The sequence below is a fragment of the Leucopleurus acutus genome (genome assembly GCF_964270905.1).
Source record: "Leucopleurus acutus genome assembly, chromosome: 6".
NCBI lineage: Eukaryota > Metazoa > Chordata > Mammalia > Artiodactyla > Delphinidae > Leucopleurus > Leucopleurus acutus.
Genome location: NC_139149.1, coordinates 64,233,259 through 64,257,997, shown reverse-complemented (window position 1 = coordinate 64,257,997; position 24,739 = coordinate 64,233,259). Strand labels below are relative to the sequence as shown.

General features: G+C 40.1%; 1 protein-coding gene across 5 annotated transcripts in view; it reads right to left on the bottom strand.

Annotated features, from left to right (window-relative positions):
* Positions 1–6,045: 6,045 nt before the first annotated feature.
* OSBPL6 (oxysterol binding protein like 6) overlaps positions 6,046–24,739 on the bottom strand; it is a 92,182-nt gene continuing 73,488 nt past the window's right edge. For 4 of the 5 annotated variants that reach the window (XM_082841164.1, XM_082841165.1, XM_082841167.1 and 1 more), the window contains 10 exons: positions 23,346–23,433; positions 22,282–22,535; positions 21,387–21,524; positions 20,980–21,043; positions 19,382–19,460; positions 17,525–17,669; positions 15,406–15,550; positions 13,229–13,355; positions 11,492–11,614; positions 6,046–10,111 (listed from right to left, as the gene is read on the bottom strand). In XM_082841164.1, the coding sequence (XP_082697290.1) occupies positions 10,003–10,111; positions 11,492–11,614; positions 13,229–13,355; positions 15,406–15,550; positions 17,525–17,669; positions 19,382–19,460; positions 20,980–21,043; positions 21,387–21,524; positions 22,282–22,535; positions 23,346–23,433 (1,272 nt within the window). In that variant the 3' untranslated portion in view covers positions 6,046–10,002. Of the gene's footprint in view, positions 10,112–11,491; positions 11,615–13,228; positions 13,356–15,405; positions 15,551–17,524; positions 17,670–19,381; positions 19,461–20,979; positions 21,044–21,386; positions 21,525–22,281; positions 22,536–23,345; positions 23,434–24,739 lie in introns of those variants that run through there. The other variant, XM_082841168.1, reaches the window with a different exon arrangement.

The window sequence follows — 24,739 nt, the reverse complement described above, 5'->3', positions numbered from 1 at the left end:
CTTCCCGGACCGGGGCACGAACCCGTGTGCCCTGCATCAGCAGGCGGACTCTCAACCACTGCGCCACCAGGGAAGCCCAAGATTTATTAATAGAGGATTTAAAAGACAATTTTAAGAAAGGCAAGAAGCTTAAAAAAATATCAACCAAAAAGTATGGTGATAGCCTATAGAAAATTCTGAGAGATGCAGTGGAGAATTAAGCCTTCAGTGGGGAGAGACTTTGGGAAGAAAGGTTGGATGTAAGGTGGTTTAAATTTTTTTGAAAGAAAAATTCTCATTCTCATATTTGTCTTCCTAAAATTCTATAGATAATGACCGGAGTTTGAAGGGTGGTTTAAAATACTGAGTTGTTAGCACCTGGGAAGTAAACTTTTGGTAAACTTAAAAACCATGGACAATTTCAGGAGTAATTAGGAAATGCTGAGCGTGATCACTGGTTTTTATCCTCAAGTACTTGGCACTTGGATGACCTTGTTTCAGACTTGAGAGCTTCCTGGTGGAATTTATTTTTGTAATTTTCACTTTTTCCCCCCCAAATTTAGGAAGCCCATCAAACCCATTGTTTAAAGGAAAGAACAGCCCTGCTAGCTGAGCCTGCACAGAAAGGAAGCAGCCACCTGAGGCATGCAGCTGTTGACACTGCACAGCTACCCAGCAGCAGCCAGAGAGGCCTCCGCAGTTCCGAGTCAGGCCAGCCAATGGCCGTCAACATTTAACCCTCACTCTCTGATGGCTTTCCCTCTGAGCAGATGAGCTATCACAAACTCAGTTGTATTTACCCCAGTGTGCCATCCAAATTTTGTACCCAGGAAGCTAAAACTAAACCAAGAAAGGACTACCTACAAGCCAGCAATAGTGTAATGTAACTGGGGCTATGGGCACTCATAAGAGGTTAATTCTGACATGACTTTGTAATTGGACTAGGGAACTGACTTATGGTAGCCGAGATTATATAATCACAGACTATGCAAATAAAAGTTTCATCTACTGTGTCCCTTTGCTTCTCCTTTTCAATTTGCTTTCCAGTTGCTTTATTACATACAGCAAGGAGCAGGGCATTTCTTTGACATCTTGAGTTCTTATCATTTTCTCAGTCTTTCTCTCCTTCTCTTTCCCTCTCTCCCTCCATCCCTCTGTCCATCTAAGCTAAGAAGTTCTATTGTATATACTTTTCAGAAAAGGACACAAGACAGAAGGATTTCTTTGTGCACTCCTGCAACTCACATCAAAGCTTCTCAGAATAATACTAGGAACACACTTCCAGGAGGGGATATGAGAAGATCATCTCCGTGATTGGACAGTGTCGGGATGAGGCTGTGCACCACCCTATAAATTCACCAGAGTGGATCAGGCTGTTGAATGGCACCAGGGCCTATGTGTTTAACATATTCCAGCAGGATTAAAATAGGTCGACTGTCAATATTTGTTTTAGAAGAAACTGATTTGGGGATTCTAGTGACCAAACGTTTGGTATATTGCTTTCTTTGACACTGCCTCTGAAATTATTTCTTCCTACACTTCTTTATAAGAAATTAGAGACTTGGAGCTCAAGACTGATAAATCCTCTACTTACAATGCATACAAAGACCAGGATACACTATTACCACTTTATTGGAAGTGCTTTCACTTGTGAAAGAAAATATTCCCTATGAAAACTCTCTTTCTGAAGGGAGGGAGAACTTGGATGAGTGAAAGCTAACCCCTAGGGGCTTTCCCCAGAGACCAGCCATAGAAAACCCTGATCTGTGTGATATTGGGTTTCCTGCGGTCCTCATGAACTACAGCTTTACTCCTATAATCTAGAAACAAATAGAAAACTGAAACCAGCTTTCTGAGTCTTTTAATATAAATATGTTCAAAATTCAGAGAAAAGTCCTGTGTTTTGGTGTTTGATTTGAAAACAGTTTCTACATTGTTATTACAAGAAAAAAGGGCTGGAAATGTAGTCAGAATAAGCACTCAATCTTCTTTACACGCTACTTGAAGTCTCGCTAGAGGTAAAAATCTTTACTACTTCTGTGGAAAGGTCATTAGAACATACTATTCATAAAAAACAAGCCTCTTCATATAGTTTATTTAAAATTTACTGTTTTCTGTGCTCTTATAAATGTAACGTTCTAGTATACAACATGCATTGAAGAGTACAACTCTTATTTTGAGGTGGCACAGATCGACAATTTTTTTCAGTGGATAATTACTCTTTCATTAGGAAATTTAACTGCAAGCTATTTTTCTGTAGAAAGTTGCCTGAAATTCAATCACTAATATATGATAAAATTTAATTTTTCTATCTCAAAATGACCATATGCAAATGAACACTACATGACTAATGCCTTTATACCTTCAATTATAAGCAGAGTAATTTCACAGTGAAGTTTTTTCCAATGAAAAGTTTAAAATATATTATTTTCAGGGAAGAAGCTGATCTGGATAAAAGAATTTGCGGCTAGACCTCATTATAAAAATATCAGTCAGGTGATCAAAGCATGTTTTGCCACAGAATTTCCCTGTGGCTTCCACCTGCCAGGCCCCATTAGCCAATTTAAAAAATCCTCTTAGGAAGGGGGGTGGGGGAGAGAAGGATTGGGAGTGTGGGATTAGCAGATGCAAACTATTATGTATAGGATGGGTAAACAACAAGGTCCTACCGTATAGCACAGGGAACTATATTCAATATCCTGTAATAAACCATAATGGAAAAGAATATGAAAAAATATATAACTGAGTCACTTTGTTGTACAGCAGAAATACAACATTGTAAATCAACTATACTTCAATAAAGTTAAAAAAATAAATAGGGCATTCCTTGGTGGTCCAGTGGTTAGGGCTCTGCGCTTCCACTGTAGGGGGCAGGGTTCGATCCCTGGTCGGGGAACTAAAATCCCACATGCCATGCAGCGCCGCCAAAGAAAATTAAAAACAAAACAAAACAAAACAGGGCTTCCCTGGTGGCGCAGTGGTTCGGAGTCCGCCTGCCGGTGCGGGGGACACGGGTTCGGGCCCTGGTCTGGGAAGATCCCACATGCCATGGAGCGGCTAGGCCCGTGCGCCACAACTGCTGAGCCTGCGCTCTGGACCCCGCAGCCACAACTACTGAGGCCCGCGCGCCTGAAGCCTGTGGTCCACAGCAAGGGAGGCCACCGCAGTGGGAACCCCGTGCACCGCAATGAAGAGTAGCCTCCACTAGCCGCAGCCAGGGAAAGGCCTGTGCGCAGCAATGAAGACCCAATGCAGCCAGAAACAATAAATAAATTAAATTAAATAAAAAATAAATTTTAAAAACAAAACAAAACAAAACTCCCCTTGGAGACACAGACCAGGCGTAAATGGGAGTGGGAGGTGGGGCAGGGGAGGTTGACCCTCGGCTTTGAAGAGTAAATTCTGGTTGCGTGGGCTGGTTAGATGCCTCCAGAACACACTTGTAGGGCTCTGGAGTAACACAATCTCATCTTGTAGGTTTCAGAGTTCGGCCCTCCCCACTCTTCACCTTCATATGACAGCCCTGGCAGAAGGGCAGAAGTCACAAAAAGTGAGGAGAAGCCACACATGGCAGAGTGAGTCACAAGTTACTGAGCTCTAGGCAGTTTCCGGTTCTTGAATTAGACTTTCTTGGCGACTACTTGAATGTCACTATGAGAAAAACAATAAACAGGGGCGAGGGAGTGGGAAGTTAGGCCAGTGCACCCTCATTGGAGGGTCCCCGTCAGCCGCAAGATTCCCTGGGGGCTGAGGGTGCTTGTTAAAACGCGGATTCTTGGTCCACACCCTAGATGTATGGACTCAGAGTCTTTCGAGGGAAGGTCAGGAATCTGCACGTAAACCAACAACCAAAATAATAACTTGGCCCCCTGGGATCGCTCCAGCCACCCGCCCCCAAGGAGCATGATCCCCGCCCCACTTAGAGAACCTACTTTTGTTTCCTAGATCCCATTTCTCTTTTATTCATTCTTGCCTTTTCTCTTCATTCGCATTTAATGTCAATCATGCTGTATTTGACAGTCTCTGGGAAGGTTTGACTTTTGAGCAACAGGCTTTGGGGGGCAGGATATAAAGAATAAGCTTTCAACTTGCACAGTAGCCTATGGCAGGAAGTTCACTGGATTCCAGGCACTTCATTTCCATTTCTTTTTCAAAATCAGGTTTAGCAACTTTATTTCCAGATGGGGAGTGAGAAGATTTTAAGAGATGGAAAAGCAGCCTTCCTGAGTACTGGAAGTTTCAAATGTTTGTGACCTAAAAGTGGGGCTGGGGAGGCCAACAATACGTAACTCAGCGTAGGCTACTTCCCTTCTCTTCCTCATCAACATGACGTTATTTCAAGACCCGTCATTCTGGATTCCCACGGCTTTGTCAGGTATTCTTTCATTACAAACAAGAGAAAACCACTTCCCCGGGCTTCCTCAGCACTGCCGGCAAGTTCAGTGTTACCATTATTTTGGACCCCTAAAAGATGGAAATGAATTAATTAACTTACATGGCTATTTTGATGTGAAAAACAGTTCATTGTTTTCTAAGTATTTCAAATCTAAAGTTTTTACTGGGTTACCAAACCTAGGACTTAACGAGCATCTCTTGCGATATATTATTATTTGATGGTGGATACTGGGGTAGGGGCATGGGAGGGGTTTAGAGGCATACTTCTCCCATATGCATACAGCCTTCTAGAAAAATTCCACATGCAATTAATACAAGAAAATAGACAGATTTTGAAAAGTGATGAAAGCTGATCAATGATTGCCTCGGGGTGAAGCATGGGGAGGGGGAGGAGAGAGGGATTAGAAAGGGGCAGAGGAAACGATTGGTGATGATGGATATGTCCACTATTGTAATTGTGGTGCTGGTGTCAAGAGTATATGCATATGTCAAAATGTATCACATTGTACAGTTCAGATATGTAAAGTTTATTGTATGTCAGTGACACCTCAATAAAACTTTTAAAATAAGCTTGAAATGACTGAAAAAAAAAGTTTCTAGCAGCCACATTATTTCCTAAAGAAATAACTGAATGAAGATAATTAAAGGGGGTGGGGAGTTGCTACCTAGGATAAAAGAAGTGATAGTTTTAGCATTATTCTGTCTTTAAATGCTTTTTTTTTTTTTTTTTTTTGTGGTACGCGGGCCTTTCACTGTTGTGGCCTCTCCCATTGCGGAGCACAGGCTCCAGACGCACAGGCTCAGCGGCCATGGCTCACGGGCCCAGCCCCTCTGCATCATGTGGGATCTTCCTGGACCGGGCACGAACCCATGTCCCCTGCATCAGCAGGCAGACTCTCAACCACTGCGCCACCAGGGAAGCCCTATTCTGTCTTTAACAGTGTTAAGTTGTGCTTACCCCATTAACTAAGAGTAAGAAACAGGTAGAACTCAAATAGGATTATACTTTGCTTTATGAAAACTTGATAGTCCTCTTTCCAAAATTGTCCTAATTTATATTTAGAAGGAAGAAATGATAAAAAACAATTTTTCTGCAGAAAATAGAAGCATTCCTTTTTTATGTTTTTTCCTACCAATCTGGAGATACCGAGGAAACTAATAATACATAATTATGGGGTAATTTTTAATCCATGAACATTTAACAGTGTTCCACGGAGCTAAATGCAGTGGTTCTAATATTGATATACTACCCTGCAACTGTGCATAAATGTTGCATATTTTATAAACACTCAGTGACATAGTGCAAAAGAACAGACACATGTATCCCTGCCCCTCACCATTTCAGGATCAGAGGGAAAGAGAAAATGAATCAAGATAGTTGTTTTGGAAAACAGAAGTATGCATATGACTGACAGGCATGTAAGCTGGAAATTATGGGGTATTTTAAGTAACCCATGAGAAATAATGACTTAATTTTTTAAAAAGCCAATTAAAACCCAGCAAAATCTGAGGGTAAATTTGCACCCTGGGTAGCAGCATACTGCCACCCGTAAGCTGCCTTAATCGTGGGGCTCATTTGCTTAAGATGTTGGGAATGCTGACCCAGCAAAGCAATTTCTGAAAAATTCATTCTTCTTTAGATACATTTTGGAAAAATTAAAGCTAGTCCTTTCTTAAACAATTTGCCATTTTCTCTAATAGCAAAGGCTGCAGCAAAGGTTTAACAATTCATTCACAATTCAGTCTTACAATTATGTATTAAAGTCAGGTTTAACAGCATGATTCATGTGATATATATTTCAGATGTATCAATTTCACAAAAGAAATTCAATTAAAACTTAGAGAATCTAATCCTAGCTTGATAAGCACTATTTCTAAATGACTGGGAAGCTTTTTGGAAAACAAAAGAAAAAAAAAATCCACACATTTTAATCCTAGCTCCAATGATATTTTTTCCATCTCTCCTCCAAAAGAATACTTCTAGAGCACAAAATAGATTCATAATTGTTTAATTAGATACATTTCATATATCCTGAACATAATGGTTCCCATAGAAATAAATATTTTGTACACAAACTTTATTTACTTTGCCACAGTCATAATATACCAACTCAGTCAAGTGCAAACATTTATTACAACCCCTGGTGTGTGAGGAGCTCTGCTCCCACACTTCATTATCTGGATGACAGAGAACAAGATTAGACAAAATGGATAATCCACAAGGTACTAACAAAATGTACATTCGATTATGATTATAAACCCTTCTCCAGCCAAGGGTGTAATCAGAACTAAGCAAAACAGTTGGATCAGTTTCCTCTTTAACTCCGCCCTCCAGTGCTCCTTGGGGGCAGGACCCAACGTAATGAGTGATTAGTGGAATCGCTAAAAGTCCTGGGGCCAGAACGAGGAAGAGCAGCAAAAGGTTTAGAAAATCCACAACGTGGCATCCCTTGTATGAAAAACTCCTTGGTTTCTCTTACCAAAATACATTTGGTAGTTTTTATGTCACATATAATTGATGTGTAATATTAAAAGGTATCTCAAATGAGGTTTATTTTTACGACTGCCTGGAATTTCAAGTAACCCATGAAAAATAATGACTTAATTAAACAACCCAATAAAATAACAGTAAAATCTGAGAGTAAATTTGCACCCTGGGTAGCAAAATAATTAGTTTCAGGTCGGCCTCTATGCATGCTGGTGTGTGCCATCGATCTGTTCTGCCTAGCCACATCCATAGGACCATCACCACTTACGGCTTTCCTTAATGACCAGCTCAAAAACATGAAGGAGCTTACAGTAAATCACAGGGGAGGTATAAAGATATATTAAGTCCACTTCTATCCTAGATTGCTTTAGGGGAAAAAAAAAGTGCCCCTGAAATAAAAAGGTTTATATAAAACTCTAAGAAATAAGTCATGTTTTGTCAAGAATGACCTAATATCTGTTCTATCCTTTTGCTGTTTACACTAGTCTCAAAAGCCCCCAAATTATGCAGATGAAAATTCCGAACAGAATAAGTGTCACAATTCTGTAACCATCAAATAAATAAAAAGTGAGAAAGAAACAGGGGATGGGGCCATTACATTGGTATGAATGTTTGATGGGGAGACTTGGGAATCAGGTATTATAGGAGCGTTACCTAAAACTTAATTGCTCACTTGAACTCGAATTCTAATGGGGATATCAGAATCTCAAAATAAATTATAAATCTGGGACATTATAAAGAATGTGGTGATTTTAATTAATCTGGCATTCTTCTCATTCTCATCTTGAAATCCTAGTCAGAGTTTCAGGTTAGCTCTGACCAACATTCACCTACCTGATTTGTATGTTTAACTTATTAGGTAGTAAAGGTCCATTCTACTAGTTATTCTCTTTCTTAATTAAAACTCACTGTGAGGTACAGTAGTTGCTTCCCTCCGGGGTCCTCTTCCAGCTGCCTGGTTGATACTATCGTTGGTCACCTGGTGCCTTACCTTCCTACTTGTGGTATCTTCCTATTTGTAGTACCTTTGTTTGCAGAATTCTTTCTTTACCTTTAGGCTAAAATCTGAAGACTCTTCAGGGAAGTGCTAGTAAATACAGACAAGAAGCACTGTAAATAGTATCTAAAGTTTTACCAATCATGGGAGAACATACCTCTCTGAGGAAGTCAAAAAAATTCTAATTAAATTCTAATTAAAATTAAAGGCATATATCTCAGGATGCAGATAAAAGAACGTCAAGATGAATGAGCAGAAAAAGAATTGATAATAAGGGAAATTTTACTACTATGGGGGAAGGCACCCAAGACTTAAAATAGGAATTAAAGACATTGAGACACCAAGGGAGGGTGTTGCTTACATGCTCAGAGCTAGTGATGGATTAGGGAGTTTGCTTGACAATGAAATTTCATTCTAAACCAGTGCATGCTGTACATATAACGTATGGACTAAGATAAAAGGAGGAATGAGTTTCAGGATAACTAAAACTTGCTCCACCTAGTGGAGACTTCAGAGTTTTCCCTTATGCTCTCAGCAGTCTTGGTTTGATAGTGGAATAGCCATTATTAGGAATGCTTTGAGTGGGAGAAACAACACTAAAATCAACACCTCATAACAAAATGTAAGATGTTAGTAACCTTGTTATCAGAGATTAAAATAACACGTAAAATCTGATGGTAAGAGTCTAAGAATAAAAACGTAACAGAATAAAATATACATGATTTTATAATTCTCTAGGAAAATCTCTAAAGAGATTTTTAAAAAAATATATAGGCATTTAAATAGTTATCTATGTGCAGAAACTCAGGAATACTAATGCAAGTTACTACAAAAGCCTCTATATATTAGTGGAGGAAAAAACAAATCCTGAAGTACTCAAAACACATTTCTGTCCCTCACCTCCCCCCATTTTTGTTGGGATGGATAAATTCCTTAGCTTAAGTTTTATATCTCTGCCAATAGCAAGGTAAATGTTTAATATGTGGTCAGGTATCATACAGAAACACTTGATGAGAATATGAAATATGAATTTGCATAGAACTCATTTAAACATTGCAAATAAGCTTCTAGTGGTCTCACGTCTGTTCCCAGTGGAATTCCAACAGTGCCAATGGGTTGGGCACAGGACACATGTGGGTTACACTGTGTTTCACTCAAAATTAGTTATGTTTACAGTACTCCTAAGCCCACAGACAAATTCCATATGCTTTTTGTTATTTCCTTCCAAAGTTTTAACACTGATGCCGAGTGTTCAAATCAAATACGGATATTGCCAAATAATAGGGCACACTGGGAGGTTAGGTGGAAGAGGGATGGTTTATTAACTGTACGCAGGACAGGAAACTGACGAGCAACTGAATACAGAGATCTACTTAGCACACCTTTTCCTTCTTGCCCTTCAGACATATGATACAGTAGCCAATATATCAAAGTAAAGCATATGTTGTTTACTTTTTTCAATCCATTTGAGTTAGTCTCATAATTCTTCCGATCCCAGAAAGTGAATCATGCCATGATTCAAAACATCTGTCCTTCACATAAACCTAGGAGCACACATTTAAAAAATGACTTATTGTACATCTTTGCATTTCTTAAGGCATGAACAATGGCGTACAGATGGAACAGGTTCTGAGAAGCATCACGATGTCAAAAAAGCATCGTCTTTTTTGACAAGGCCAGCACAAGTACACCACATCAAACAGACACACTCGACATCTGAGCTGACTGCTGTGGCCCAGGAGCTCCTGCAATGAGGGGATGGCGCTTCCAGAAAAGGACCAAATGCCTGGTTCATATGTCATGTTGCTTTAAACTCTCTGGATCAGCTTTAAGCACCAGTTACAGTTTGTTTTTCTTTATAGACTCTTCAGACCTCGGATTTTATATTCTGCTCCTTTTATGCTTTTCGAGGAGGGTGTGGATGTTTTTTAAGGAATATGGTTGCAGCAAAACAGAAAGGATCTGAAAGTGGTTAGGGGCCTTGTCTAATGCACTTCTGAAAGTCTATTATAAAGATGAATAGAAAAGCAAATGGTCAGTTTTCAGTCGACCCAGAAACCACGCGGAGCTCTAAGAAACATAATTGTGCATAGTTATTCATTCATTCAGAGCGTGTTATGTTGGCTAGCTCTATATTCCCAGTTTACCAAAGAACAGGGCTGTCTACTTTGCTAAACCCAGGGTCCTTTCGCAGCTCCCAGTAGGTGTCGTTAGAAACCCAGCCTTCTCTTTGATTGGCATCAATCACTTTTCTGTGAAAGTATAAAAATCAACATTAGACACAAATCTCATTCAGGTGACCTGATAATTGGACCCTCTCCTGTAGATAAGACGTGTACATATAAGCAGTACTTGGTAAGCCAGTGAGCATCCTATCTGCTGATTGATGATCTGACTATTTTGACTAGAAATAAACCCACTTTTGTTGTGAAATGTTTGAAATGGAAGTGGGTAGGGTCATGAGGAGAGGGGCTAAGAGCGGGAATAAATCACCTCAAGGCAGGACTAGAAAGTGAAGTGGCCCAAACAGGGACTTCCCTGGTGGTCCAGTGATTAAGACTCCATGTTTCCAATGCAGAGGGTGCAGGTTCAATCTCTGGTTGGGGAAACAAAGATCCTACATGCTGTGCAGCATGGCCAAAAAAAAAAAAAAAAAAAAAAAAAAGTGAAGTGGCCCAGACAAAGCATGTACAAACCTTGTAACTAGAACTTCAGACCCCAGACCCACAAGAATTTTCTCTGCTTCACTTGTGGGGAAAGTATGCAACCTCATTAGCTGTTAAGAGCCTCCTCAGGGTCCACGCGAGGGCACTTTCAACATCTAAAGGGCAAGACTGCATTTCTGCTCCAGCGCAGCCAGGAGATGGCAACTAGAAAGGGTATGAGGTTATTCTGAGCTGATCTGTCCTGGCTCTGAAGGGCAACAGATGGATCTGGAAACTACAGCTTAGTCTGTGTGATGTATCCTGCAAATAATCCTGTAATAATCACCCACGATCACACCACAGAAAGATCAAATCTGAACGGATATAAGCTCCATGTGATAGAAATAAAATTAAATACTAAGGAAGCCAGGATGACATTGTGGGCAGTGGGGTCCCACCTTATCTCTGGGTGAGGGAGTGGGAACAAGTTTCTACCATTCGAAAGGGGGTAGTTGGAGGACAAAGAACCTCTGGGCAAGACCCTCACTCTCTATAGCTGTCCATGAAAGGAAAAGAGATGTCGAGGAAAATTTATTTTTATGGTTACAAACTTTTCTTTTTTCTTTCTGCAGTACGCGGGCCTCTCACTGTTGTGGCCTCTCCCGTTGCTAAGCACAGGCTCCAGACGCACAGGCTCACGGGCCTAGCTGCTCCGCGGCATGTGGGATCTTCCCGGACCAGGGCACAAACCCATGTCCCCTGCATCTGCAGGCGGACTCTCAACCACTGCGTCACCAGGGAAGCCCTACAAACTTTTCACAAGACCAAAATCTGATTCAGTATTTTCACTGGCAAAACCAGTGATGAAAATCAGTTTAATTTTCCACCTTGAAGTTTCCTGGACATAAAACTATCCCTCATTTTCTTTTTACCTAGAGTTTTTCATTGCTTGTGGCAACCATTTGCAAAACATGAAAACTGACTTACTTAAAAAATTTTGGTATATGTTCAAGGTTGTTTTCTTCCATGTATCGTCTTCGAGATCTCTGGAGTTCCTCTACTCTTTGCTTCTCTGCTGCTGCAGCTTCTAAATTTCCTTCTTCCAAAAATCTAAGGAGAAAGCAGTTTATCTTTTAATACGTTACCTTCTTCTCTGAGAACAAAATAATCTCATTTGCATAAACTTAAATTCTGGTTGCTGTGAACATAACACAGTGAACAGTAATGCTCTGATTATGTCCCTTCGCCCCTTCCCCAGGCCACACTCTCTCTGTCTGCCACCAGCTAACATACTTTCTGTGTATGTGAACTGAATTATTGAATTCAGCAATAAAATGGGAGGAATGAAAAGTAAGTGGTTGGCTTTGAAGACTTTTCTGTGCTGTCTAGGGTTCCACAACTTGAGATTTTCAGGTTGACTAGAGAGTCTGGGGTTAGGACATCATGAAGTCCCCAGCTGTGCTCCTTTTCCACGTTATCACAAAGCACTTGTTAAAGGCCACAACATGGAGGATGGTACCTGAGTGTTCTTCAGCTACTTTTAGAACAGATTGAGAGGGAAGTTGTTTTTCTGTTTTATTGGAGAGAGTAAAACTGATGAAAAAGGATAAGGTAACAGTTGGGGGAAATTACAAAAGGCCACAGAAAGGAAATGAACAGTAAATGAAATTCAGAAAGGGAATACTGAAATAGAATTGAGAAGAAAAAAGCAGACCCAATGGTGATTTGCAAATATTTAAATTCTAAAATGAGAGCAAAGAACAGGTATACAGTATGATACGCACTGTACAGGAAGCTTACTGATAAGTTTGAATGTCAAATAGTGAGACTGCATGTTCTAGAGAAAGAGGGGGGAATATGAGGGAACTAAATAGTAGAACATTCAATACTGGGAACATTTTGGTGGAAGACAGATAAAGCCACAAAGACACTGGGAACAGAAAATGATCTTGGATACAATTTGTATGACATGTAGAATTCTTGTAAGAAGTAAAACTAATTCTGTAGGAATGGACATGAGTACAGAACAATGTAAGAATAATTAAAAAAAAAAAGAATCAGAAGGTATTAAAGGTACTGTATTTTGAGTATATCTCACACCCCAGGGGATCAAAAACATGTTGGGAAAACTCCACACTTTGACTCAAAGTATTTCTAGGTACCCCTGTATCTTATCCTCTTATTCTTCACTGAAATGGTTAAAGGGGATCAACTGTATGGTGATGGAGAGAAACAAAATTTTTGGTATACACAGGTATACAGGAGTAGAAATAATGTTGCATACATGAAAATTATATAATGTTACTATATATGTAATGTTACAATTATATAATGTAACACCAATGTTACTTCAATAAAAAATTTTTTAAAAAAGATAGTCCATGTTATAGAGTAATAGAACTATAGAAATACAAACACTGAGGTGAGGAGTGATTGTGTGAAGAGTTCAATAATTTGCAGACCTTTGGTAAATTGGTGGGGGGGGCACTTTTTGTTAAAAAACGTCTGTGTTACCTTCTGCGGGGAACTTTTGTTGAGCTAATCTTCTATTATGATCATCCTCTGAATGCTCTTTACCTAGGTAGAAGACTCAGCTATTACTGAGTGAATAAGGGAATGAATGATTCAATGAATAAATAAATGATGGTGGCGAAAGTCTTGATGACTTCTGTAAGCACCATGCCATGACCTAGTGTTCATTTTAAATACCACTGCCCTGCTCACCTCTGATCTGGCCGGAATCGGGCATCTGTTGGTGGAAGGAGATCTTTTAGTACAGGATCTAACTCATTAAGCTCAATAGCGAACCTTGTGAAGCCATAGTAGAGCTCATAGTTGGTCGGCATGGAACCTGGAATGAGGCCAAGGAACCACTGTGAGAGGCAAAGAGGCTTACAGAACATGCAGGAGCTGACTTAACTCGGGTGCTTAATTAATACTCACATTAACATCAAATTTATAGTCATAAACATTAGATTGCAATTTTTTTAAAGGATTAATGATTATTTGCACACTTAATTTAAGACACTGGGTAGGTAATCAGTATCTTCACCCTCCTCTCAAATAACTTGAAGATCACCACCTTCTAATGTAAGTGCTATTCTTATTCCCCGACGAGTTAGATATTACTGTTAATTTTGCAGTCATTGTTTGTTTAGATATACCCACATATACACAGTATGGTTGCTCACTGTTCCTTCTTGTATCTCTGACCTTTTATGTGGGATGATAAAGGTGCATCTTTTGGAAATTCATTTAGTGAGGATCTGTTCGTGGTAAATATTGTTTTCTTTCTCTATAAATGTTGATATTTAATCATAGTTTTGAAAGAGGCCTCTTATTTCTTGAAATATCAAGTGCTCTTATTTTCAGAGTGTGGTAAGTCTTACTCTGCCTGGGTTCCTTTTGTGTTTTGTGATTTTTGACTGTGAGCTCTTGTCCCTTGGATCTTCATCTGTGGGAATTCTTAAGGCCTGGGATCAAGTTGTTTTTTTTTTTTTTTTTTTTGGCCATGCTGCGTGCCATGCAGGATCTTAGTTCTCCAACCAGGGATCGAACCTGCTCCCCCTGCACTGAAAGTGTGGAGTCTTAACCACTGGACCTCCAGAGAAGTCCCTACAAATTTTTTAAGTGAACTAAATTGGTTTTATTTTGCTAAATGGGAAACTTTATGTTGGTTATCAGAACTGATAGATTCATATATTTAATAAAATCCAGCTTTTAAAATAAAACTTTGTACATACAGTAGTCTTCACTGGTTAATTTTTCTCTCAAATACCCAACTGGGTAACTAAATGCTTGGGTGACTAACTATAAGCATTAAGATTTCACCAAAAAAACACTTACAATTTACTTCCATTTAGAAAAGAAAAAGATTCAGATCTAAATTAATGTTTACTGGCACTTTCAAACTAAATTCGACAGCAGGATCTTTGTAGGCTCTGCTCATTCATGTGCTCCAAGCTCCTAGAACAAAGCCTGATGCTCAGTCAGTACTCAATACATAATTGCCAAGTGAATGAACAAACCACTCTACTAGCAGGGAATTTAAATACTCATTGAGGAAACCAACAACTAATTTTAAAGTTAGGGATTAACTGACAAAATTCCAATGAAAATAAATGTCATGTGGAGCCTTGTTCCATTTGTACTTTATAGTCAATTATATGCTAGTGTATTACCAGAACTCTCTTGATGTCTTTTATTAAATGTCAGCATATTGCAGCTCTTTGATGCTCAAGTAAAAAGATCACTTATTGTGGTTAAATTATTGAATTTGTGGATTATGGATGTTTGCAGGCTTTCCTTTGTTTTACTAAAACAGAGAATAAATAACACGAGTAGGGATTTGAGCTTGTATATTTCAATTATTCAAATGGTTTAATAAGTATACCTAGTTTTTGAAATGCGGTTATTACATTTAGAGAGATTTTACATGAAGCCCAATCTCTGACCACACGTCAGATTTGGTCTCAATTCTACAACTCCTTACTATCAAATATTGGAATTTATTTAACTTGTGGATTGAGTATAGATGTAAATATTATTGTCTTAAGCATCTATGTTTTTAATCTATTAAAAGAAAACATAAGGGGCTTCCCTGGTGGCACAGTGGTTGAGAGTCCGCCTGCCGATGCAGGGGACACGGGTTCGTGCCCCAGTCCAGGAAGATCCCACATGCCGCGGAGCGGCTGGGCCCGTGAGCCATGGCCGCTGAGCCTGCGCGTCCAGAGCCTGTGCTCCGCAACAGGAGAGGCCACAACAGTGAGAGGCCCGCATACCGCAAAAAAAAAAAAAAAAGAAAAGAAAACATAAGGTGTACCGCATGGGATGATCTGACCTTCCCTGCCTTCTGCCACTCATGGCGCCCCCCTGAGGCAGGACACTCATGCCGGTCTCACCTGGTCTCCAGATGCACTTGGCGGAAGGGGCCACACCGCAGTACAGCCCTTCATGCCACTTCCCAAACAGCCGGTGCACCACCTTCCCTTCCTGATCCATCACAACCCCCTGGACTTCATTCACATTAGAATTCCAATAATTCACCTGGAGAAACCAAACTCCAGTTAAAACACTCAATCTCTTTAATAACACCAATCCCTGTAACTTCCACATGGAAAATTTTCTTAACCTTGAAGTTTCTCACGCAAACCATTTCCAGGCATCTATCTCAAAATGTTTTGCATGGAAGGGTGGCTATCTAAGTGTTAGCTGACTTAACTTTTAAGAAAGGGATGACCCCACTCCATGTTAGAGCATGAGACCACAGCCCAGAGAAGGCTCAGTTTCTATCTTAACTGAATATTAATTTACAGGTTAAGCAACTTCTTCCTCCCATTGTCCTGTCTTGAACTACCCTTGGCTCATGGATTTTAATGATTTTCAATTGGCAACACTGGAGAAATAGTTTGTATAATCATTTTCATAGTAGCTGTAAATGACTAAATTTAATCAGGAACACCTTGTTCTAGCTCTCTTCCAGCCATGCTCCTCCCCAAGGGGTCAGAAGTCGGCAGGAATTTACCCATCTGGATCCCTTGGCCCTATTCTAGATCAGGCCCCAAGTACGCAAGACCCTAGAATTCCTTGTCCAAATGGCTCTAAGCGGGACTTCCCTGGTGGCACAGTGGTTAAGAATCCACCTGCCAATGCAGGGGACATGGGTTTGAGCCCTGGTCCGGGAAGATCCCACATGCCATGGAGCAACTAAGTCTGTATGCCATAACTACTGAGCCAGCGTTCTAGAGCCCGTGAGCCACAACTACTGAGCCCACGTGCCACAACTACTGAAGCCCACGCGCCTAGAGCCTGTGCTCCGCAACAAGAGAAGCCACCGCAATGAGTAGCCCATGCACCGCAACGAAGAGTAGCCCCCTCTTGCCACAACTAGAGGAAGCCCGCATGCAGCAACGAAGACCCAACACAGCGAAAAACAAAAAACCCACAAATGGTTCTAAGTTTATTCCACAGCCTGCACAGGCCTTTCCTTGGATTTATCGTTAGGCCTGAGGGGTGGCCAAGGGTGGCTGTTTGTGGGGGTGTGGACTGGACTGCCTACACACGTGTTTGCGGCCCCTTGCAGCGCAGGGCAGAGCTGGGGGTGGGAAGCAAGTGGGGAAGGCCGTGGGCCAGACTGGTTCTCCTGCGCTGCCAGGTTTCCAGCTCGGTGTTCCCAAGTGTCCAACCTGGACTTGCAGGTTTTGTCAAAAAAGGTACTTTTGTCAGCGTGAAAGGATAGAACATATTTTATTTGACAGCTTGTGGGCTTGATTTACATACTTTAAATATTTACACATACGGTATGGGGACTGCCATTTGTACTCTTGCCCTGAGCTCTGCAAATATTAGGGGCAGGCCTAAATCTAAGTTTCTCCTAGCCTAAAAAACTAAGTGCGCACAGTTACTGTCACGCACGACCCAGTCAGCGCAAATGGTGATCCTGGCTCCTCAGTTCTGAACCACTTAATCAGTCTATTAAGAAAAAAGGGAAAAAAGAAAAATATCTAACATCTTCTCTTGTTAATAAAGGTACTGCTCTTTGTAGAACTTAAATTTAAGATTATATATAATAATGGCAGAGTTGGATAAGCTTATAGGGACTGGAAGCTATCATCTCTATGCATCTTCAGAAAATGACAAGTGCGATATATTTAGTTCCCTAAAATAAGATCACTTGAATATGTTGTAATCAAGCAGGAATATAAATGGAATATAAACCAGGAGACTTGTTATAGGCAAGAAGTACTCTCTGGAATTTTACTTAATGAACTGGCTGCTTAAAAAGAAAATTCTTTAACAAGAATTTTTTTTTTCTCTTTCAAGATGGTGCCTTTGTTGACCTCTACACCGTCAGACGTCTGCATGCCCGGAGCAACTCCACCAGCTGGTCCTGCTTTTTTATCTAAAATGTCCATAAGGATCAATGATACAGAACTAACTCACTTGCTGCGGCTTAAGGTAATTGTTTTATTTCTTCCCTAGGAAGCATTTTATGTCCTTTGCTATTGTAAGATTATTTACCTTGACAAATGTGAGTTTGCAAATGCAAACACTGCTTTTGGTATTTCTAATGGTTACTTCTCCGTAATGCTCTATCCATCTCCTCCCACTCAGGATGTTGTGTATGCACGTGGTGACCTTATTCCACACATAGCAATCTCCATACCTAGTGAAGAATACAGCACTGATTAAAAACAGTGAAGGTAACAAATAAATATTACTGTTTCTACCAATGAGAATATTTTTTAGCCATAGCTTCCTTTCCCCTCATCTTTCTCTTATTTCTTTCTTGGAAGTTTCTATGTGGTCAAGGCCATTTATGACATGATTCATTCATTTAAGGAACATTTCAGTGCTTTCTATGGGCCAGGTGCTAAAGCTACCAAGTTGAATAGGGTCTGTTTCCTGCTCTCCTGGAGCCAATAGTACGGTAGGGATAGATGGACGCTTATAAGAGCACAGAAGAGTGTCCTTAGATCTGCCTGGAACGTGGGGCGAGTGGCAAGGAAGATTTTCTAGAAGAGGCTGCGTCTGGTCTAAGCTTGGAGGGTGGAGAGGAAGGTACTACAGGCGGGGAAAGGCAGAGACGAAGCCACAGAGGACAGAAGGGCACAATGCATCCGGGGACCTGTGTGTGGCACACTTCAGGTGAGTGGGTGCGACGGGAGGTAAGGTTGGAAAGGTGGGACAGGGCAGAGCAGCCAAGGCCCTCAATGACCCACCAGTGAGTCTGGACTTACCCTATAGGCAATGGGCCATCACAGTAGGGCCCAGGGAGGAGAGAGTAGGGTGTACATTCAAGAAAGACTACTCTGAGGACATTGTTTCATGCTGTGAGTTAAGGCCAAATATGTGAATAATTCTTTGGAAAAGACTGATGAGCATAGATGGCATGAATCTAATACAAATTCTGGAGAGTAAGGTTACCGAGTTTCTGCCAAGGAAGGCGATGACAGTTTCTACTCACCTTTAAATTTGCACATTACATATATGTTCAAATAAAACACTGTTTCAAAATGAAATGCTTCTGGGTTTCTAAAAAATTTATGAATTGGTATGATGTAGGCACTATGGAAAACTCTCTTCCTCATGAGTTTGTAAAGATTGAAAGTTTATTTTGTGGCCCTGGGAATTCCTCCCTCTCCCCACCGTCCTCTATATTGAATCTACCAGCAAATTCTGTCATTCAAATAGACAATAACAAAACAGAACAAAAATCAACCAAATGAAGAAAGAAAGAAAAACAAGCCTTTGGCCTCAATGAAAACTTCAATTAATTTTAAGATGTATAGGCTATATCCTCTAGAAAACAACCATAAAAGGATTCTATCACTTCCTTAATTAACTATACATTAAAAATAGTGCTACAGTAGGGAGGGTGGGAGGGAGGGAGACGCAAGAGGGAAGAGATATGGGAACATATGTATATGTATAACTGATTCACTTTGTTATAAAGCAGAAACTAACACACCATTGTAAAGCAATTATACCCCAATAAAGATGTTAAAAAAAAAATAGTGCCTGGATCTAAGATGAACTCAAAAGTGAAAGTATAGATTATATAAAAAAGAAATGGCTAAAAAGAGCCATTTTAGTTTGCATTTTATTTTCATATAAAATGCAAACTAATGTGGTGACTGGGACAGGTAGGCGCTGACTGATGAATGCAGGATGTGGAGAGATAAAAAGGAAGCTTCGACACATTTGCTAAAGTTCTCATTTGCTTTTGTCGGGGCCCAGTCTCAAAACTTCGGTGAAGTTAACAGAAACATTGGCCATACAGGAAAATGGCCCCTTGGTACCTTCTAGAGTTTTAAATACCCATTTATGATTTAAAAAAGCAGATAAGAGATCAAAAGGAAGATGAGCGCAACCTACTTTGGAAGCATGGCGTTCAGGGTTCCCACAGGCAGGATTTCCATCGACTTCCCCCAGAACTTGTTTTTCCATCTGATATCTAAACGACATAAGGCAGAGGACAAGAATATACACTCCATATCTAATCATTTACTCTAGAAAAATGAACTTTTGTATTACACTTTATATTTTACAAAGGAAACTTTTGTAATCCCAACTGATTCTATAGTGTTGCTTTAATAAGACAAGTGCCTGAGGATGGCCCAAGGTGAGAAGATTAATTGTGAACCCCCCCCCGCAAATATCTATGTATATTTTTCCATAATATACGCTCTATATGTGTTTTCAACAAATAAAACTGGTAAAGTCTTGGAATAACCTGTGTGTGTATGTGTGCATATTCACATACACACATACACAGACTCTACTCTGCGTTAATGTCTCCATAAATGTTGTTTCAAGTTTTAACTAAATGGTGGAAATATTTTATATATATATGTATATATATGTGTATGTGTATATGTGTGTGTGTATGATGTATAGAAAAAGTAATTGCAGATTGTGTTATGGCAGTACGACTGATTTATATACATATTTAAAGAGTTACATGACTTGGGAGAACAGTAAAAAAATAATGCCTCTAAACACAGATAGGTAAGATTTATGAGAAAGTGGGATTAACTTAATGAACATGTTCCTGTGCTGGCTGTTAAGATACCACCCAGGGCCCAGCACTTCATCTCATATGATGGCTTTATGTTTTACCTGTGGTCACTCAGGTGTATCTGTGTATTTGTAATAACTGCCCGGTCTCATTCTGATGAAATAAGGGAGCTTAGTGCTATCTCCACAAAATTTCTGACTCTTTGTTACGAACAAGAAATGATTTACTTTCTTAATCTGAAATAAAGTACAGTCACAGTGCTGCTCTATCATTTCATATCCTTTTTAGGTTGAGGAAGTACATGTGACAAGAGTCATACTGCGATCAGTGAAGTACCCTTTGGACCTCCCCTGAATGTGAGGGAACTATTCACACTTAGTGGTAAATTTATATATATATATATTTTTCTTTCTAGAGGGGTTTTGAAACTTTTTATTCTAGGCGAGTTTGCAACATTCTAATCGTACAATGGGTATTGATTTAGTAGAGACTTCATTCCAAACCCCCAAGCCTCAGTGAGTTAAAGACCAGAAATCACTGCAATGTATATATACCTAAATAGACTGTGACCACATATGATGTGTTCTAGAGCCTTCTTTGAGGATTAAGATCTCTTTGCACACCCTCAAGAAGCAAGAAGCCAGCAGATACAACCTCCGTGCTAAAGATGCAGACAATGAGTTGAATGAGGTAAAGAAATAGCCCTGAGCTGGCATAGTCAGCATAGAGCTCTGCTGTCCCATAGGGCTTTGCTTCCTAAATAAATAATCCCATCTCCTAGATGACATGGTTCCATCTTTAAATCAAGAAATCTAATTTCTCAAACTGAACTCCACACCAACTACCAATATTCTCTGAGTTCTAAAAGTAGAAATCTAAACTGAGTACTTTGGAAACTAGAAACTTTCTCATAGGCTCATCAATTGGATTTTGAAGTGATAACTGAAATACAAACCTTGCCAAAACACAAAATTCTTGGATTCACAGTGACAGGCAGAAATGGGTGGATGATGGCTAACCTGGGAATTAAAAACAAAAAATGACATCAGTGTTAAAACTTCCATAAATGATAATTTTTTACAACGTATATTGGCTACCCCCAAATAAAAACCACTCAACTCATCCATCTCTATTAGTGAATTATTCTCAAAATGTATAAGTAAATTACTGAATCTTTAACTTTTACAACTTCATGCTTAAACACATTTAGAGGTTGTAGTTATATAGATAGGCTAAGTGAATTTTCTGTTAACTAGTATTATAACCCACCTCAATCAGATGTTTATCAAAAAGCTATTTTCATCATCAAACAGCACTCCTACAGTTTCTATACAGAAACTCACTGAGTCCAGTGGGACTTACCTGTTCTGAGAAAAAACGGAATCCTTTGTCCTCTCTAATGCATTCATAAGTCTCCCCAAGGACAGGGTTGAATGGCTTACTTCCTGCTCTGAAATAGGTGGAGCAATATCCTGAAACTGCAAATGCAGCAATAAGAACCTGTTAAAACATTTAAGAAAGGAAAATAATATAGGAGAGACTACTTCCAGGTCTGCTTGTCTCTTATTCCTCTAGATTTTATACATCCCCATCAGTGGGTGCTCATTTGATGGCATCTGCATTTTCTATTTTTTGCACAGACTCTTCATATACTCATAGGGAAAAAAAGATAATTGAAAATCAGGTTAAACACTCTTCATGGGAACCAGCAGACAACTGAAGCCAAATATTCTTCATTTATCTGTCTGTCCAACTTCCTGAGTATCACAGAGTTCAAAGGTTCTGAAAGCCAGTGTATAGGTTATGCCATTTGCATAGTCTTAGCAGGAGGGTTGTGGCTGGTGGTGCTTTTCAGAGGGCAGGTCAAGTTTTCCACAATCACAGGGAGTAGAGGCCAGGGCAAAGAACAAACAGGAGGTTACTTTCTCAGACCTAAGCTCCTGAACAAATGGGCTCCCCTGGCATTCAGGAAAAGCTGATAAAGCAAGGCTAGGCATGTCTTAAACCTGTGAGGAGGGTGATACCTTTACATTCTAACTTTAGAACCACCCAGAACCAAGAATAAGTCACAAGGTGTGTATCTTTCAGTAGAGGTATCTGGATCTTTTTGGCCCTGCCTGGTTTATGCAATGGATTCCTCTTACCTATGTGGTGAGAGTATTAGGCAACTACCAAATATGCTATCATAATGAATTCTGCCTTAGCCCAGGTCTAGGGTTGGCAAATCTCCAAAGGGCGCTGCTCTGTTATTTATTACCATGCGCTCATAGGGACTGTCCGTTTCCGAAGCCTTGTCCAGAAGCTCGCTATACTCCATTTCCTCGCAGAGATGCTGCAGAGTGTTGAGTGGCTCGTTTAGCTCCACAGGCATGGAGACTTTAGACAGGTCTTTACCAATGTTGTTCCTCAAGATATTCCATAGGTTAATGTTACTGGTGTCGGGACAGGGAGCTGGCAGGCGTGCTCGACGTCCGTTTCGGAAGGCTCCTCCTGTAAGCTCCCCGTTCAAGACTGGAAGAGGGAGAAAGAGGAGAATCACAGTGAAAGAGATCTTGCTTTTCTTATTTCCCAGAACCTGGGAGGATAGGAACCCTTTCAAATAATTCTGATTGTGATACATTTCTTAAGCCTTCATTATACTCTCTCAAGAGGGAAGAGAATTATTTCAATACAAGGTTGCTGATAAATGCACAAAACATCAACGTACAGTTTTTTAAACAAAGTGTTAAATATACTTAAGTATTACACAATAAAAGACAAGTCAAACTTCTAAAAATTAAATATATTTAATACGAAGGACACAAAATTTTGGTTTGCCCAAGAACTAAACTTTTTCTTTTTTTTCTGTATGTCTCTTATTATTATTATTATTGAATTTTTGAATTTTATTTTATTTATTTTTTTATACAGCAGGTTCTTATTAGTCATCCATTTTATACACATCAGTGTATACATGTAAGTCCCAATCTCCCAATTCATCACACCCCCACCCCGACCCCCCCCGCCGCTTTCCCCCCTTAGTGTCCATACGTTTGTTCTCTACATCTGTGTCTCAACTTCTGCCCTGCAAACCGGTTCATCTGTACCATTTTTCTAGGTTCCATATATATGCGTTAATATACGATATTTAAACTTTTTCTTTTAACCATCTACCTAACAAAATTTTCAACCATTTACCTCACCAGATTATACGAGTAACAATTTATTGATCAGCTGCAAAAGGAAAAATTAGCTATGGGGTCAAAATGATTGTTCATTGAATCATCAGCATTGTAACTTGGCATGTAGATAGAACCACCTGGAAGCTCAAAGGATGCATACTTTGCCGAGAAATGTTGTCTGCAACACTGGTGTTGTCTTCAGATATATTATCACTCACATCACTGATGTAAGACTCATCATCTGAAGCCTAAGGAAGGGAAGAACGTGGAAAGGATCAGAATTCTCATTCAGTCTTGAAAGTTCAGAAAAATCAAACAATGAAAAACAACAGGATATTGCCCAAGTGAGAAGCAGAGGTCACAGTGGGAACTGTATGTGGCATATGTGCAATGAACACCTGAGGGTCCCCCGTGAGCCAGAAAGCAGCCCTGTTTTTAAGTAGCTTTCTGTCTTAGTTGGGCTGAGACGCTGGGGGAGGCCAGCGCATAACCAGAAATGTTTCAATTCAACACAGTAAGAATGTGCAAAAAAAGGAGGCCCTATGGATCCCCCTAGAGGAGTCAGGACAGGCTGCCCGGAGGAAGTAGTATTTGAACTGGGTGTTGGAGGATGCAGGAGTTGCCCAGTTGTTAGAAGGGGGAGAAGCACAAGAAGAAGGGATAGTGTGCAACAGCAAGGACCATGAGAGAAACATTTATTCTAGGAGTGCTAAGAAGTCGAGTGGCTGTAACAGAGGACAGGGCGAACGAGATGAGGTCCGACTGTGAAGGGCTTTTCATGTCAACATAAAGGGTTCACAATATAATCATATGAGTTATTAAATGCAAGGAAATGACAGAGTCATATTTAATTCTCAGGAAGATACTCAGCAGCTTTCCCTAGGGAGGCCAGACAATAGGATCCTACATAGATCTGGGTAAGAAATACTGACCAGTAACACTAAGATGGCCACAGTAAGGATCAAGTAGTAAAACTGCATTTGGGAACCACATCTGAAGTATACGGACAAAATCTGGCAGATTATCTGGGGGCAGGGGAGAAAGATTTAGGGACAAGGAGAAATCGAGAATTAAGCCATTCTCTACGTGAGAGAAACATGGAACTAAAATGAAACCAAAATTCACATAAGAATAAAATTAAGGGGCAGGGACTTCCTTGGTGGTCCAGTGGTTAAGACTCCGTGCTCCCAGTGCAGGCGGCCTGGGTCTGATCCCTGGTCAGGGAACTAAGATCCCACATACTGTAACTAAGCATGTGCACTGCAACTACTGAGCCCATGTGCTCTAGAGCCCGCGTGCTGCAACTAGAGAAGCCCGCACACCACAATGAAGGCCCAGCACAGACAAAAAAAAAAAAGAAGAATAAAATTAAGGGGCAACAAATGTACTAAGGGGATTTAGAGACAGAGCAGATAAGAAAACAGAGAAGTACTGTAGAGCCATTCAGAGGAATGGGAAAACCAATGTTTCTACTATAGGCAAGAAAGCTGTTGATACTTATTTACTATCTTCAAAATGGAAATATGCTGTTATTTTTTCTGAACATAAAAACAA